General features: G+C 42.8%; 1 protein-coding gene across 1 annotated transcript in view; it reads left to right on the top strand.

Moving 5' to 3' along the window:
- Positions 1 to 823: 823 nt before the first annotated feature.
- The window catches only part of KLC1 (kinesin light chain 1), a 33,102-nt gene continuing 16,194 nt past the window's right edge, over positions 824 to 17,731 (top strand). Inside the window, exons 1-11 of the mRNA XM_056850835.1 lie at positions 824 to 1,085; positions 1,263 to 1,493; positions 4,892 to 4,970; positions 6,237 to 6,462; positions 7,713 to 7,800; positions 9,273 to 9,374; positions 10,740 to 10,913; positions 12,261 to 12,360; positions 14,304 to 14,353; positions 14,439 to 14,506; positions 15,755 to 15,863. Coding sequence (XP_056706813.1) covers positions 825 to 1,085; positions 1,263 to 1,493; positions 4,892 to 4,970; positions 6,237 to 6,462; positions 7,713 to 7,800; positions 9,273 to 9,374; positions 10,740 to 10,913; positions 12,261 to 12,360; positions 14,304 to 14,353; positions 14,439 to 14,506; positions 15,755 to 15,863 — 1,488 coding nt within the window. The 5' untranslated portion in view covers position 824. The remainder of the gene's footprint in view (positions 1,086 to 1,262; positions 1,494 to 4,891; positions 4,971 to 6,236; positions 6,463 to 7,712; positions 7,801 to 9,272; positions 9,375 to 10,739; positions 10,914 to 12,260; positions 12,361 to 14,303; positions 14,354 to 14,438; positions 14,507 to 15,754; positions 15,864 to 17,731) is intronic.

Raw genomic sequence — 17,731 nt, 5'->3', positions numbered from 1 at the left:
GGACAGCCTGCTAAGTTCATAAAGCTGTTGTTCAAACCTACAAGAGTAGCACTAAAAAAAGGAAGAAGCAACTCTTGTAGTACTCATCATTATGGGGATTAAACTCCTTGAAGGAGTGTAATCACATTGTTCTCTGGTGCTTTTCACGGTCTATGCTTCTGATAGTTTGGGAAGTATTGTTATTGCCAGCCATTACATTGTAGTCATTAAGAAGTAGGTTTATTGGCCTTTTGATGCATACGCTTACTGGTGCAGGATCCTTTCCCCACAGAAAGGTCCCATGCCGCTGAGGTAAGTATCTGAATGCATTGACAAGAAGGGGTGTAGGCTCAGCCAAATGTCAAGTTGAGTTTTCTTCCCCCACCTGGAAGAAAGGATGTAGATGAAGTTAGATAGATAAATAAGTAGTTAAAAGATGTGATCCCCACTGTAGAATTAATTTTTGACTGGTTTGGTTGATTATACCAGCATACTCTAATTATCTTGGCAACAGTACTATAAGCACTGGAATGAAATGTGCATATATTCATAGGAAAAAATGGAATCACAAGGCATTAAATAGCCCATATTACCCAAAACTCATTAGAGCATGGAAGCTAAGCAGGGTTGGCCATGTTTAATATTTGGGTGGGAGACCACCGAGGAAGACCGGGGTTACTATGCAGAGGAAGGCAATGACAAACCTCCTCTGCTCATCTCTTGCCTTGAAAACCCTTTGAGGGGTTGCGACTTGATAGCACTTAATTATTATTAAAATAAAGCTCCAAAGTTGAAAGGATAACTTTATTAAAAAGGTTGGTTTTCTGTTTTTCCCCCTCCTCAGAATGTATGACAACATGTCCACAATGGTGTATCTAAAGGAAGACAAGTTGGAGAAGCTTACCCAGGATGAAATTATTTCTAAGACTAAGCAAGTAATTCAGGGATTAGAAGCACTGAAGAATGAGCACAATTCCATCTTACAGAGTTTACTCGAGACACTTAAGTGTTTGAAGAAAGATGATGAGACCAATCTGGTGGAAGAAAAATCAAATATGATTCGCAAGTCTCTGGAGATGCTGGAACTTGGACTCAGTGAAGCACAGGTAAAAATAAAGCACAAAAGCAGACTTTATTTTCCGTGTAGGTTATCAATGTTACTGTCTGATGATAGGATACACAAAAAAAGACCCCACAAATGTTTTGTTGTAAACCAGAAAGCAGTTGATGCTAAATTTCAAATACAGAAGAAACCGAATAACGTCTTCCCTGATACATTTTAGGTAATGATGGCCTTGTCAAATCACTTAAACGCAGTGGAGTCAGAGAAACAGAAATTACGTGCCCAGGTTCGCAGGCTATGCCAGGAAAATCAGTGGCTGAGGGATGAGCTGGCCAGTACGCAACAGAAACTGCAGAAGAGTGAACAGTCTGTGGCTCAGCTGGAGGAAGAAAAGAAGCACTTAGAATTCATGAACCAGTTAAAGAAATATGATGATGATATTTCCCCTTCAGTAAGTAGCTGTATATTAAAAGTCTGTTCTTTCTTATTTCCTTTTATTCTGCTAAAGAAGTTGCCGATTTTTACACTTGCTACTTAATATTTCATGAATAGCAAAAACAAACAGGAGTCTTTGTGATAAATCACGATGGGTAGCCGTATTAGTCTGCCTGCAGCAGTAGAAAAGAGCAAGAGTCCAGTAGCACCTTAAAGACTAACAAAATTTCTGGCAGGGTACAAGCTTTTGTGAGCCACAGCTCTCTTCTTCAGATACAGCTAGAATGTAAGTCCATCTATCCTTAAGTAGAGAAGAGTGAATTAGACACACGGTGACAATGTAAACGTCAAAAGCAAGTAAATGACATTAGCAGGCGTGATTGGATTAGGTGTGATATGCAGAGGGGTCGTGGGCATGGATAAATTAGCATTGGTAATGAGACAGGAATTCCAGATCTCTGTTCAATCCAGGAGAATGCATAGTCTTAAATTTCATTATTAATTGTAATTCAGCAGTCTCTCTTTCTAATCTCCCTTTGAAATCCCTTTGTAAGTGGTTTGTCCCAAATGTAGGCCTGAAGCAAGAATGAAGCGGGTCCAGATAATCCACTTTATCCAAGATAATTTACTGCTGCCTTGCTCTGTCTCTTCACTCATAAATGAAATATTCCAGATTACCCTGTAAATTATTCTAATCAGAAGCATCTGAAGAGGGCTTTTCAAAATAAGTGTGGCTTCTTTGAGGAGTCCCAAGGTCTCCCTGATCTTTCTTGACTATAACCTGTCTGGAATCAGATACATCTCTCAGCACATAGACTTGGCCAGGCTGTGCAGAGATCCTATACACAGGGTATTAGATGGAGAGCAGCAAGACATTTGTGTTATGTAGTCAGGCTAGAACAATTGAAGATCATCCACACAGTTGTGATAAGTTAAGGGTATGTTCATATTTTATTTGTTGCATCTGTGAATACACAATACTAATAAGAGTAGTATTTTCACCTGTGTCACAGCAGACCATTACAGGAGCCTATTGTCCCAAAGCCCAGGTATCCTAAATACTTTGGAGCACTAAAAAAAAAATCTGTTGGATGATGCTATGCAGATGCAGTGATGGCAGGGGAATAAATGTTTCATTGCTATGGGATTTCTGAATATGGAGGGGAAGAGTTGATCCTCACAATTTTCTGCTGGCAGAAGATACTACTTCCAGCAGAAAAATGGGGTGTGCTTTTCAACTCGGCCCCTCAACCCAGCCCACCTCAGGTCCACACTTTATCCCACCTGCCATATTGTCCATAGGAGTCCATGATTTTGAACAATGCAGCAGGAGGGAGGAGAGTTGCCTTCTGCAAGCACCATTCTGCCCACAAAGCCCGCCCCCCTGTGAACCTGTGCTCAGTTGGATTCCTCCTGAGGGTTCTTCCATTCTTGTTGTAGCCCTCATCTCTTCTGCTTCGTGGCTTGCAGTCTTTTGTTTACACTGTGGAGCAACATGAGCTGTGTGTGTGTGTGTGTGTGTGTGTAGTGCCGTCAAGTTGCAGCCAACTTATGGCGACCCTTTTTGGGGTTTTCATGGCAAGAGACTAACAGGTGGTTTGCCAGTGCCTTCCTCTGCACAACAACCCTGGTATTCCTTGGTGGTCTCCCATCCAAATACTAACCAGGGCTGATCCTGCTTAGTTTCTGAGATCTGACGAGATCAGGCTAGCCTGCTCTAGCGAGTGTAAAAGAACTTTTTAGAGTTATTTGTCATCCAGGTTTGCCATCCCTTTATTTTAGAGGCTGACTTGGGCTTTGTCACTGCAATCAGCAGCAGCAACTGTTAAATCCCCAAGGATAGTTTGAACACAAATTGGATCAATCAGCTGCCAGGAATGGACCACCTGAAGGCCCCCATCCTTCATGCAAGCTATTACTCTGAAGTTCACAAAATAATGATCTGTCTAGTCTTGTCCCAGTATAAACAGAATATCAGATTGAGAGCATGGCCCACAGCATGTGTATACATCCCAGTGCTTTTGTGGTAGCCATCAAGTCCCCAGCTGCACCAGCAGTCTTATCAAGGATATTGAACTCTCTCAGGACTAATCGCTTGGACCAGACTTGTTAAACACCAGATTCTGAGACCACCTCCAATAGTTCAGTTAGGGATCTGCTCGGTATGGAAGAGCGGTACCAGTTCAGTATTCTCAGTCAGCTTTTAGAACCCAGTATCAGGTATGACCAGTCCACAAATGTGTTCTGAGGAGTGAGGAGCCTAGGAAACCAAACTGCATCCTTGTACTTGCAAGCGACTTTGCCCCTTACCCCCTGTCACTTTTCGCTTGGTGACTGGATAGGGCCCATGGCTAAATCCAGACCAACTCTCAATAATATGTCAGGTTTGTGTTTTCAGGAATGAATCTTGATTAAATCTTTTTTTGGGGGGGGGGTGATCAGTTCCTTGTTAAACATCAGAAATTACATATAATTGATGCCGTCATCCTGGTAGTTACCTGGAGAGAGGCACAGAACAAGTGATTATGTATTAACATATTTGTACCCTACCTTTCCCCTTGGCTCAAGGCGGCTTTGTTTGCTAGTACTATTATTATTACTGTTATTATTTGGTCACAGACAAAAACCCATCTACACTGTCAGTATCACAGGGCTCAATAAATCCCAGGTGCCAAGGAGCCTAGGAATTTCGTTGGGGCACCTAGTATTTTCAGCAGTCCTTTATTGTAAGTGCCTCTTGGTTATTTTCAGTAGAAGTGCAAAGCTTATTTAGGTGAGAGATAGAGATTAGCTTTTTGTTATGAAGGCAACCAGGGGTTCCCCATATTTATTTATATGCTACAATACTTTTGTTATAGCTTTACAAAAACAACCCATGAGGAGTTTAGGATTATGTTCTGTAGTAACAATACTTAGAAAGTATGGTTATTAGCATATAAACCCCAGAAGGCTGAAAAATAAGTCTGGCTGCTAAATATTTGGGATGGCTCATAAAGCCAAAGAGAATTTGTTAAGGCATGCAGTGTCAAGTTCAAACTCTCAGGCTGTCCTGCGACACAATCATGGTTGTCTATTTTAAAAAATTGAGTTTTTCTGCTGCCAGAAAAAAGCAAATTAGTATTTTGATGATGTGTCTAATTTTTTTTTAGATAAAAGAAAAACTTTTAATCATAAAATGAGCAAGGTACTTGGATCTTATGTCCTTCACAATTACATTCCAGGAGATAATGTGTAAGGTTCTCGCTTTGGGTTCCACAGGTGGAAGGGAAAATAGAGAGGCCAAAATGTATGCGCACATGGGCGTCTTTTAACTTGACACATAATAAATGCTGTCTTTTAAAATCCACATTTGCATAATCTGCTTTGGTTTGATCATTGTAACAGTCTGTGATTTCTGGGGGGGGGGTTGTTTAGGAGGATAAAGACTCAGACTCGACCAAAGAACCGTTGGATGATTTGTTCCCCAACGATGAAGATGACCAAGGGCAAGGAAGTAAGTGAATTTAAAATGAGTTCATTTAAAATATATTGAAGGTACTTGTTGATCTTAAATTCCTAGACTTCCGTAAGACATTGTACATTGTACCCTAGCATAAAAGGACAGCTGCTTCATCCGGGCCTGATAGTTGGCTTGCCTAAAAGAGTAAAATAAGCTATGGACAGGAGTTTGTCTAGTGAGCATTTCAAAACTTGACTTCATTGTGAAATTTTTGAAGAGAATGTGAATGGGTGGCCCCCCTGCAGCTGTAGTTTGACAGTGCACCCCACTGCCTTCGCTCTTCTCCCCCCAGCTCCCCCCAGATGTCTTCCATTTTTCTGGCTATCAGTAACTTCAGGTTTATTGTGGTGTTTCTGTGGGTGAAGACATGGTTTCCACTAACGGTAGTTCTATTTCGTGAAAGATCTTGAAGCTGTCATTTTCCTGAAAAGCTGATCATGGCTGGGTTAAGTTCCTGCACTCTCCACCTAGTTCAATGCTAGGGTAAAGAGCAAGTAGGCTTGTTCTTGGGGCCATGTTATCTTGGGTGGGGTGGTATAGACTGACCATGGCAATTACAGATATGTATTAATTACATATTTGTATGTTTTAATGAATGTGGTGGTGTTAGCCACCCTGAGCCCAGCCCTGGCTGAGAAAGGGTGGGACAGAAATGAAATACAATAAAAATAAATAAAACAAATTAATTTGCCGATACTTGTTTTCCCATGGATGTGAAGAGTTCCTGTGTCATTCTCCTGGAACTCTTGTTTTGTGGTCAATGATAACTGGGGGAGGGGGAATAAAGTAGAACAGGCTTCCTTGGGAGGTGGTAAGCTCTCCTTCCCTGGAGGTTTTAAAGAAGAGGCTAGATGTCCATCTGTCAGCAGTGCTGATTCTGTGACCTTAGGCAGATCATGAGAGGGAGGGCACCTTGGCCATCTTCTGGCCACTGGGTGTGTGGGGGGGGGGGTAGCTGTGAATTTCCTGCATTGTGCAGGGGGTTGGACTAGAAGACCCTGGTGGTCTCTTCCAACTCTGTGATTCTGTGATAAACTTTGCCTATAGAACATGAGCCAGAATATTCACAAGGTGGTGCATTCTCAAATAGGACTAGATTTAATAGGCTTATGGAATTCAACCACATCTTTGATCTTAAAACATTTGAAGTATACTTTTTAATGAAGTTCACGTCTTTGGTGCTAACACTGCTTGAACGTATGCATATTTCTTTAGTATTTTTTTTAAATCATGTTTTATTATTATCCCCCCCCCCCCCAGTGCAACAGCCACATAGCAGTGCGGCAGCTGCTGCCCAACAGGGTGGGTATGAGATTCCCGCAAGATTAAGGACCCTTCACAATCTTGTCATTCAGTATGCATCCCAAGGCAGATACGAGGTTGCCGTACCCCTCTGTAAGCAAGCGCTTGAAGACCTGGAGAAAACTTCAGGCCACGATCACCCTGATGTTGCCACTATGTTGAACATACTTGCATTGGTGTACAGGTTGGTACTCTTAACATACTTCCTTTAAAAAAGAGTTTGTGAAGACCTTTGTCACAACCACAGTTAAATAAAACATTGATGTGGTTTCAGTTATTTATTAGCCGCTGATGGTGCTCCATATGAATGGAGTTTCAAGATATATTTCTGTCCCTCTTTCAAACTCCTTTCATTTTACGAACATAAGAAAGGCCATGCTGGATCAGACCAAGGCCCATCAAGTCCAGCAGTCTGTTCACACAGTGGCCATCCAGGTGCCTCTAGGAAGCCCACAAACAAGACGACTGCAGCAGCATTATCTTGCCTGTGTTCCACAGCACCTAATATAATAGGCGTGCTCCTCTGATACTGGAGAGAATAGGTATGCATGACTAGTATTCATTTTGACTAGTAGCCATGGATAACCCTCTCCTCCATGAACATGTCCACTCCCCTCTTAAAGCCTTCCAAGTTGGCAACCATCACCACATCCTGGGGCAGGGAGTTCCACAATTTAACTATGCATTGTGTGAAGGAATACTTCCTTTTATCTGTTTTGAATCTCTCACCCTCCAGCTTCAGCAGATGACCCCGCATTCTAGTATTATGAGAGAGGAAGAAAAGCATCTCCCTTTCCACTCTCTCCCTACCATGCATGTTATAGACCTCTATCATGTCTTCCCTTAACCACCTTCTTTCCAAGCTAAACATTCCTAAGTGTTTTAACCACTCCTCATAGGGCCGTTGCTCTAGCCCCCTGATCTTCTCTTTGGGAGGGAATCAGTCGCACAGTCGTCCCTTGAATAACATTTATGGGCATTTTGAGTTAAGCGGCAGGCAGTTTTTGTGGGAACCTTGGTTGGCAGCTAGGTGCCGATAAGCTGAATCCAGACTGCTTCCAGTTGTTCTGTGGCTTAGCATAGGCTGGTGCTTATGGTGGTCCTACGCTGGCTTAGGCCAGTGAAGAAGTGGGCAAAGCATTTATGGTACCTCATAGTATCCTTTAGTTTTTCCTTTATAGAGAGATTACAGGCAGCCTTGGCCTAGCTGTCAGCCGTTGTTCTGTAGGTCCATTGAAGCTCGAGTTGCCAGCCGTTGTTCTGTAGGTCCATTGAATAAGGCCGCGTCTTGGATACAGATTTGAAAAGAGCAGATTCTGCACTGAATCCTAGTATGTTGAAGTTGGTTCTGTCTGTTAGTAATTACTTTAAAACTTAAATGATTCGCAGCAGTTTTATAAAATGTCTTATGACTCTTCCTTTTTTCTAATTTAGGGACCAGAATAAATACAAAGATGCTGCAAACTTGTTGAATGACGCCTTGGCTATTCGTGAGAAGACCTTGGGCAAAGATCATCCAGCGGTTTGTACATCTGTCCCTTTCGTTTTTGTTCTCCCCCTTCCCCTCTCTGGTACTAACTTTTTTTTCCTTTGAAACTCACTTTAATATTAAACTTAACAGGAAGTTTTTTAACGTCCCTGCTTATCGTTTAACCTCGTTCAGGTAGGGGACTGCAGTTAAAATGTTTTGCATTTTTAATGATTGAGTACAGGTCTCCCAACAAATTGTATGCACAGAAATTATGTAATACTTGTCTGATTCCGAATCAGTTTGCACGATTTGAGTGTGCTCCAGATATCCAAGGAATAGATCAGAAGTGCTGCTGAACTCCTGTTGGAGATGCTCATTTATAAATGATTGGCGAAATGTTTATTCAGCTCAAGTGGCTCACTCCCAAGTTGCCTCTAATCCAGTGATTAATGCCTTCGTACCATATATTGCAAAAAGGGATTCAGAAACTGCTTCACTCAGCTTCCTGCTGTTGACAACTTTCGCAAATAGCATTTTGCTGCATGTTCAGCAAACCTATGTATTTAATATTTTAAGGAACTAGCCCAGCGCTCCCCATCCTGTATCTTATGGATTTCCTATTGACCAGAAGATTATCCAGACAAGTTTCTCAATGTCTGGGCCTGCCCTTTCTAGACGTTAGCCCAGGTCCTCTAGAAAGTCTAACTCCCTCATGCTGTAGCATGAGAGATGTGCAGAAGGGGACACGGTTTCTGGCCAAGTTTGATATTCTGAGCATTTGTCATCTACAGACTTCTATTTATTAGGATGAAAAATGGGGCAAAAATTATCTTCACTGCTGATAATATACAGGTGCCAAAGGTTGGGCATTGTTGTGCTAGTGAGACACATTTTATGCCTGTCAACTGTAACTTGATTTCCCCCCCTTAAGTAAACAGTTCAAGAGTAGATCATGATGGGTAGCCATGTTAGTCTGTTTGTAGCAGTTTAAAAGAGCAAGAGTCCATTAGCACCTTAAAGACTAACAAAATTTCTGGCAGAGTATGAGCTTTCGTGAGTCACAGCTCACGAAGAAGTGAGTTGTGACTCACGAGAGCTCATACCCTGCCAGAAATGTTGTTAGTCTTTAAGGTGCTACTGGACTCTTGCTCTTTTCTACTGTTCAAGAGTGCTATGGGTTGGGGCCTGTGTAGCACCAGTGGAAGGCACTGATAGAGCCAGATCTTCCCTGCCTTCGCTTCCCCCATCACCACCTATGAATTGCCCAAAAGGTGATACTGTGGGATGGGGAGCCTACATGTGTTAAAATCCGTGCACTGTGGCTGGCCGCAGCGAGAAAAAAAGGGGTGAAATTAACCCTTCTGCCTCTTGCACCTGAGAAAGGCTCCTTGCATGGGAGGAAAGGATGCATAATATCCAACCCCATATATCTGAACTATAAACAAATGGTTAAACTGTACATGAGACGTCAGCTGCTTTCCTCATCACTTCAGCCACAAATGTGTAGCGTTCTTTTTTTGCAGGTTGCAGCAACTTTAAACAACCTTGCAGTGCTCTATGGAAAAAGAGGAAAGTACAAGGAAGCTGAGCCTTTGTGCAAGAGAGCTTTGGAGATTAGAGAGAAGGTAACAGTGCGATTGCATTATTTTCTTTCTTCAGTTTGCACTCCAAGGCTCACTGTTTCCGTATCAGCAGAATGTGTGCGCTGATTAAACTAGAGATGATGGGAATAGTTATATACCTTTTAATTTATTTTGACAAAATCCTGTAGATATATCTTTAAGATATGCAATAACTTTGTTGAAGGACAGGAAAAGTAATTTTTTTGTAACATGACAAGGACTTGAAATAACAAGGGGCCCTTCAGAGTCCAAATAAGATTTGTTTTTCTAGCAGACTCTGCAAATGGTTGTAACGCTACATTTTGGAGCATGTTTTCCTGCAGTACTTTCTAATATCTTCAGGATAATGGATAAAAAGAAAGCTCTGTTCCACTAATGATGGATGCTTCCTTCCCTGGAACAAGCATGCTCTGCTGGATGAAGGCTCATTTTGCTGGTCCAGATCTCCACTGTTAGGGGATCAGAACCTATTTGAGCCAGGCGTACTCTTCAGGAATAGTTGCTCATTTACCGTCCTCATAACTAAAATCGTGAGGCAGGATATCCAGCAATTCAACATGGCTGAAAAGCTTCATATCAAAGGAAGAAGTAGAGTTGGTTTTTATATGCTGACTTTCTCTACCACTTAAGGCTTACAGTCACCTTTCCCTTCCTCTCCCCACAACAGATACCCGGTAAGGTAGGTGGGGCTGAGAGAGTTTGGAGAGAACTGTGACTAGCCCAAGGTCACCCAGCTGGCTTCATGTGGTGGAGTGGGGAAACCAATCCAGTTCACCAGATTAGTCTACCTTTCGTAACCACTACGACATGCTGGAAGAGTAGGCTAAGGAGGAAGGTTTTCCATGGTTGAAGGAGGCTGGAAAACTCAGAGGGGAAAGAACTGAGTGATCCCCTCCGTTCTCTGTGGCTCTTGCCCAAGAAGCTTGGGGCTCACTCTATATTCTCTTTCCTCATAGAAATATCTATGCAATCCTGGTGGAATAGAGTTAGAGTGAATGGCTTAGTTCAGTGGTTCCCAAACTTTTTGAGTCACGGAGCACTTTTTGGGAGAGAAATTAGTCATGAAGCACTAATTTTCACATAGCACCTATGCACTAAGCCAAATGACAGTAGTATTTTTCTTTCCAATTTCTTCACCGAGCACTAGTTTAGAGGCTGTCAGCCATGTTCAAGTATTGGCTGATCACAGTCATGTGGTTGAGCCTTCTCCCGTGGACATCAGTCTTCAGGAACGTTATGGCCACGTAAATACATATTTTTGCTGTAAAAAATGCTAAGCAACACTGGTGTAAACAGTGGAGCAGCTGCCTTGTCTTTTAAAGTACATATATCAGGCAGGCGTTAAACATGTTTCCCTTTTGTTTCTAGGTACTGGGAAAAGATCATCCAGATGTTGCCAAGCAGCTAAATAACCTGGCCTTGCTATGTCAGAACCAGGGTAAATATGAAGAAGTGGAATACTACTACCAGCGGGCGCTAGAAATCTACCAAACAAAACTGGGGCCAGATGATCCAAATGTAGCCAAAACAAAGAACAATTTGGTATGTTTGCACAGTATAGTTAGAGGGGGGGGGAATGAAAAGGGAGCGGCTGCTGGATAGATCTCATTTGCTGCCAATAAGGGGACTAGAACCAAAGAATGGGAGGGGCTGGTAATGTTATTGAACAAACACCTGTGCAAGTGCTAGAAGAGCTTTTTGCAGCGCTAGAACAAGTTTTGGTTCTGTTAGAACTTCTTATGTTTCTGCTCGAGCAAGCGAGCCCAAAAAGAAAAAAAAAGATGCAACGTGACTGGTGACAGCTTTATTGTCATGTACAGCCCCTACGCGTTTCGCTATTAAAGCTTCACCGGGGGGATCAGAGTGCTTTTTGCTGAACCTTTCTGCAGCTCTATTTGGTTTGCTGACATGTCGCTTGGCATAGCCCTGTTTTTCTTCTATTTTGGATTTTCTGCTTGACAAGAAAAGGGAGTACATTGCCAGCTTTAGTTTAGCTTTTTTTTTGCAAAACCCTGTTTTACAGGGGAGTGGACATGTTCATGGAGGATAGGGTTATCCATGGCTACTAGTCAAAATGAAGGCTAGTCATGATGCACACTTATTCTCTCCAGTATCAGAGGAGCATGCCTATTATATTAGGTGCCATGGAACAAAGGCAGGATGCTACTGCAGTTGTCTTGCTTGTGGGCTTCCTAGAGGCACATGGTTGGCCACTGTGTGAACAGACTGCTGGACTTGATGGGCCTTGGTCTGATCCAGCAGGGCTTTTCTTATGGGTCCCCAACCTTTTTGAGCCTGTAGGCACCTTTGCAATTTATTTATTTGTTTATTTACATATTTATGTATGGATTTTTATCCTGCTCTATCTTGGCCAAAGCCGAGCTCAGAGCAGCTTACATCATAAAACGTTCTGACATATGGTGGTGGGCAAACCACAAAATGGTTGCTGCTGGAAGCAGAGCCACATATACAGAGGAAGCCCAGTGCAGTGGAGAAGGGGGGCAATTAAAAAAATACACTGGGAAAGGGGTGAGAAAATAAAACGAACCCTGCGGTAGCAGCTTCTACTGAGACAATGTTATTTTAATCTGCCTAGCCAATCAGATCTTCAGTGGAAGATCAGAAGCCTTTCTGGGCAAGAGCCCCACCCACTTTCTAAAAAGACTTGGTGAGCACCAAGAAAGGTGTCAGTGGGTTCCATGGTGCCTGTGGGCACCACATTGGGCACCCTTGCTCTGGTGCTCAATTGTAAAATAGCCCTTCAGTGAGATGAAAGGTGTTGTTGGATGAAATCCATTTTTACTTGCTCGTATATCCTGTATATCTCTCATATATCTGATTACTTTGGGGGAAATGTAAAACTTACTAGGTTCATGTTGTCTTTTTCAGGCATCCTGCTACTTGAAACAAGGCAAATTTAAGCAAGCAGAAACTTTATACAAAGAGATCCTCACTCGTGCCCATGAAAGGGAATTTGGCTCTGTGGATGGTAAATATTGTTTGTCGTGCAACTGAAACTTTTGAGAGGTCCCTAGTGAGGAGGAGAGATTCAGATATTGCTGTTTAAAACTAAGAACAGGGATGGTTTCTTATCGAGCAGCACAGAGTAACTAAGACAATGACTTTCATGCATTTGGAAATTATGTGGTCAGATTCCAAAGAACTGCGGCACTCATATGAACCCTACAAGCTATGCGCCTATCAGTTCCCTGTGGGAACTTCACAGCAAACCACTTTTGCCACTGAGGAGAGTTTAAAAAGCAATTTTGAGGCAGTGATTGAAAGGGAAAGGTGGAGAGGGAAAGGTCACATCCTACTGGATATGCTTACAGTTGGTCTTTTGTTCTCAATCTCTTTTTTATTAACATGTGTTCCCAGGTTTCTGCACAGGATTTTAAACGACAGTAAAAAGAGTGGCAAAGTAAATAAGTACACTTGTCCCCTTCAGTTAGACTGATTAGCTGGGGTATCCATTGTCCTCATAGAACGTGGTTTGCAAACGTTGTGTTTATTTATCTAGCGCCACCGTGGTGTACTGATTTAGAGTGGTGGTTTGGAGCGGTGGACTAATCTGGAGAAGCGGGTTTGATTCCCTACTCCTCCACACGAGCAGCGGAGGCTAATCTGGTGAACCGGGTTGGTTTCTCCACTCCTTCACATGAAACCAGCTGGGTGACCTTGGGGTAGTCACAGCTCTCATTGAACTTTCTCAGCCCCACCTACCTCACAGGGTGTCTGTTGTGGGGAGGGGAAGGAAAGGTGATTGTAAAACGGTTTTATTCTCCCTTAAGTGGTAGAGAAAGTCGGCGTATAAAAAACAACTCTTCTTCTACGTCCTTTATATCCACCTTTCTCCCCAGTGGGGACTCATAGCCGCTTACATCGTTCTTTTGCTCTCCATTTTATCCTCAAAACGACCCTGTGAAGTACGTTAGGCTGAAGGATACCCAGCGAACTTCCATGGCAGAGTGGGGATTTGAACCTGCATCCCCCGGATCCTAGTCTGACACTCTGACCACTACATCATACCGGCTCTCAGTGTTGCGTCATGTCCCTCCAACTGTCAGTGCACCAACTGAAGCTGATGTTCCTTTTCCCCATCAGCCGCTTTTGACCTTGTAAACGCTGATCCCTGAGGCTGCATGGATCCCCGGGGGGTCAGGGTCCTGCGGTGAGAAAGAAGAATTAGGCAAAATTGGCTCTCCTTCCATCTTCAGGGCCATGTGGCTTTATTACAGTTTGAGTTATTTGTATCCCACCTGACTGCAGGTTTCCAACTAAAGCCGCTTTTTGGCTTTGTGGATCTTGCAACCTTTGGCATCAGCTTTTGCGGGGTGGGGGGTGTCAAAAGGGGGTGGACAGGGAAAGGAGGAATGTATCGAAGATCTGTAACTGCCAGTAATTGTAGCGCAGTAGTTTCGTTGTGCTGAATTAATTATGTGTAAGTATTATGCATGAGACGTCAGAAGTATCACTGAGATAAAAGCAAACTGAATTTATTCTGGCAAACAGTTAAGCTTCTGTCAGTACTTGATATATGCCGCCTGGTTGACATCAAAGCCGCTTAGAAACATTGTGTTAACAGTTTTGTAACTTGTCATTTTTAGGTACTTTTTCCTTATTGCAGTCTCTGCAAAACAGACGCTTACTTTTTGATATGTCCTGGTTCTTATCCAGTACGGTGACATGACTGTCTACTACTGTTGCTCGTTTTCAGCTTGTTTCGAAAAGTCCCAATTTGCTCACAGGAAATAGGGATATGAGTGGTTACTGGAGAATGGACTGGATATCCCTAGTACTGCATATTTTGGTCTGGGTGGGTGGGTATTTCTGTACAAATGCGCTTAGGTGTTTTTGAAAAAAAATTGCTGGCCTAGCCAATGTGGCAATTCTTATATTTCACATGGTATTCAATGTCGTGTTTTTACGCAGATGAAAACAAACCCATCTGGATGCATGCTGAAGAGAGAGAAGAATGCAAAGTAAGAAGAAACCTGGAGCAAAAAAATTCCTTGTATTTTTATGGCGTTAAAGATAAGCTTTAACTTTCTCTGTTCTCACATTTAGGGAAAGCAAAAAGATGGCACTACATTTGGTGAATATGGAGGCTGGTACAAAGCTTGCAAAGTTGATAGGTAAGTATAGTGTCTTAAAGCATTGAAATTTAATAAAATAAAATAACAGTACGATATGAGAACCAGCGTGGTGTAGTGGTTAGGAGCAGCGGACTCTACTCAGGGGAACCTGGCTTGATTCCCCATTCCTTCACAGTGAAGCCTGCTGGGTGACCTTGGGGCCAGTCAATGTTCTCTCTGAACTCTTAGCCCCACCTTCCTCACAAGATTCCTGTTGTGGGGGGAGGAAAGGGAAGCCGATTGTAAGCCTCTTTGAGACTCCTTACGGTAGAGAAAAGCGGGGTATAAAAACCAACTCTTCTTCAAGTTCCAGGTGTGTAAATAAATGCCATTTGAAAGTGTGGTTAAAATTGGACCAGGGTTTTTGATACGTCCTACCCGGAGATGGTTCTCATCGGCATGCTGTTTTCAAAGAGATTGTGACGAAAACATCTTAGTGCAGCTATCCTGGACTTTTAAAATAGGAGCATACTCAGTTTTCCCTTGCATTCTCTGAGATTTCAGAAGTACCATTTAATCAGACTGAAATGTTCAGGACATTAGCTTATCAAGAAGTAATAATAACTTCGATACTCCCATGAGTGAGTCATGTAGTGGGGTCTGACAGTCTTTATTAGAAAAACCATTTAAAAAAAATATAGTTCACTGTAAATCTGGAAAATCCTGCTGCCGTTTGATGTACCAAAGGCTCTTCTGTCCATTGCATGCTAAAAATGGAACGTAATAGTTAATTTAATTTGTTATTTCACAGCAGGGGAGAGTGTTCCACCCTTGCTTGCCATCAGGCAGATCTGGAACTCTGAGGATGCTGGAACTCTGAATGTTTTTCTTTGCATCAACACAGCGTTGAACTTGGTGGCCTTAAGACGTGCAGATGAGGTTATAAATTTTTCTAAAAGCTAAATGTTCGATTTCAGGATGATGCTAAATAATACATATTGGGCTGTGTCCTGCCATTCTTTCTGCTGGCCCAGGCATAATATTTTGGCTCAAAGAGCCTTCCTCTGCTTCGACGACGGAAGGCTCTTTGCACTGGCGGAACACACTGGCCGTGGCAGAAAGGGATGGCGGGATTCAGCTCTTTTTAATTCTCAGGTGAAAGCTACTTAAAAATTGACCACCAGCAGCCAGACCAAACTGAAACGCGTAGCACTGTTTCCAAGGGAGACTTCGACTTCAGTAAACATTTCCTGTTTTCAAGTTTGGGTTTCTGCTATCCAAAATTAACCTTGATGCCTATTTTTATAGCCCGACAGTCACAACTACCTTAAAGAACCTTGGAGCACTTTACAGACGGCAAGGCAAGTTTGAGGCAGCCGAAACATTAGAAGAAGCGGCAATGAGGTCCCGCAAACAGGCAAGAGTCTAATCCCTTTCATTATCAATCAATAGGTTTAATACGGTCCAAGACCAGCAACTAAATGATATACATAAATATACATACATAAAAAGGATAGCAAGTATATACTCCAATAAATACTTGTCACGCCTTTCATTAATTTTTTTTCGTGATTTGTCTGTTAGGCTTCTAATTTTTGTCAGGACTTTTTAAGTTATTCCTGTTTGCTTTCTTGGGTGGGGTACAAAGAACGAGCATCAACTTCGACTGATATCCTGACTTTATGTGTGTGTGTGTGTTAAGTGCCGTCAAGTCGCTTCTGACTCATGGCGACCCTATGAATCAAAGTCTTCCAAAATGTCCTGTCTTTGACAACCTTGCTCAGATCTTGCAAATTGAGGGCGGTGGCCTCCTTTATTGAGTCAATCCATCTTTTTTGGGGTCTTCCTCTTTTCCTGCTGCCCTCAACTTTTCCTAGCATGACTGTCTTTTCCAGTGACTCTTGCCTTCTTCTCATAATGTGGCCAAAATACAATAGCCTCAGTTTAGTCATTTTAGCTTCTAGGGTCAGTTCAGGCTTGATTTGATCTATAACCCACTTATTTGTTTTTTTTGGTGGTCCGTGGTATCCGTTGCACTCTCCTCCAACACCACATTTCAAAGGAGTCTACTTTCTTCCTATCAGCTTTCTTCAATATCCAACTTTCACATCCATACATAGTAATAGGGAATACGATGGCATTACTTTATACAGTTATTTTTAAAAAAATAAAAAGCCAACCGTTAGCTACTGAAGAGAGGCGGTGCTAGCGGTTGCTGTTCACCCAGTGCAGACCTCTAGGTAGAGATACACATAGGCCTAGTGCAGAGGTGATGTTCTTAGCTTGGCAGGTTCTTCTCTGCCAGAGGAAGAGGACATCCTGATTGACGGGTGATCTTCCCATTGGGTCTACAGGAAAGCCTAGTTCAGGTTCCTCTTGCCACAGGTGTGAGGCAGCCTCCAGTTTCAGTTTGCATCCTGCCCAGGGGCGGACTGCAGGCTTTTGATTCAAATCCACATCAAAAGGATTTTAGACAGGGTTTCCTCCTAGATTTGCTTATTCGGCTTCCTGTCTTAATTATAGCCTCTCCCCATTGAGTTTAAAAAACAAAAATACTACCATGATCTCTTACCAGCAGTGTTCTTTACCGATTGCAGATTCTGCTGATTGATGCTCCACTTGCTTTGTTCGTTTTGGTAATGATGATGGTTCTTCATTTGGAACAAGTGGTTTAGTAAACAAGGCCTTATTAGTATACCTGTTAGGTAGCATAAAGGATAGGAACTGCTGAGGTTGAAATGTCATTGGGTCCCCAACCTTTTTTTTTAACCTGTGGGTACCTTTGGAATTCTGACACAGGGTAGTGGGTTCAACCGTAAAATGGCTGCTCCGGGAGGCGGGGCCCTCCCCACATACAGGAAGTCCAAGGGCAGTGGACAATTTTTAAAAAATACACTGGGGAAAAGGAGTGAGAGAGAGACTAAAATGAGCACGAGTGGCAGCTGCAGCTGAAAAATGTTATTTTAATCTGCGAGTCCAGTCAGATCTCCGGTGACCCATCAGAAACCCTGCTGGGCAGGAACCCCACCTGACCCTGTACACTTTCTAAAAACACTTGGTGGGGTCCAGGTAAGGTGTCGGCAGGTGCAATGGTGCCTATGGGCGCCATGTTGGGGAACCCTGCTGTTGTGGAAGTGCCGTAAGTCGAAGAATTCCCCATACTTGAGTGGAAAACACTCCTGCATCTCCCCCCCCCACATTGGATCTTTTTGAGAATGTCTTAGATAAGGTTCATACCATGTTGAGTCTTACTCCAGAGTGTTTCCCATCCTAATGAAAACCTTT

This window comes from Euleptes europaea, chromosome 6 (assembly GCF_029931775.1).
Source record: "Euleptes europaea isolate rEulEur1 chromosome 6, rEulEur1.hap1, whole genome shotgun sequence".
In the NCBI taxonomy this organism is placed as follows: Eukaryota; Metazoa; Chordata; class Lepidosauria; order Squamata; family Sphaerodactylidae; genus Euleptes; species Euleptes europaea.
This window is presented reverse-complemented; position numbering and strand designations above follow the sequence as displayed.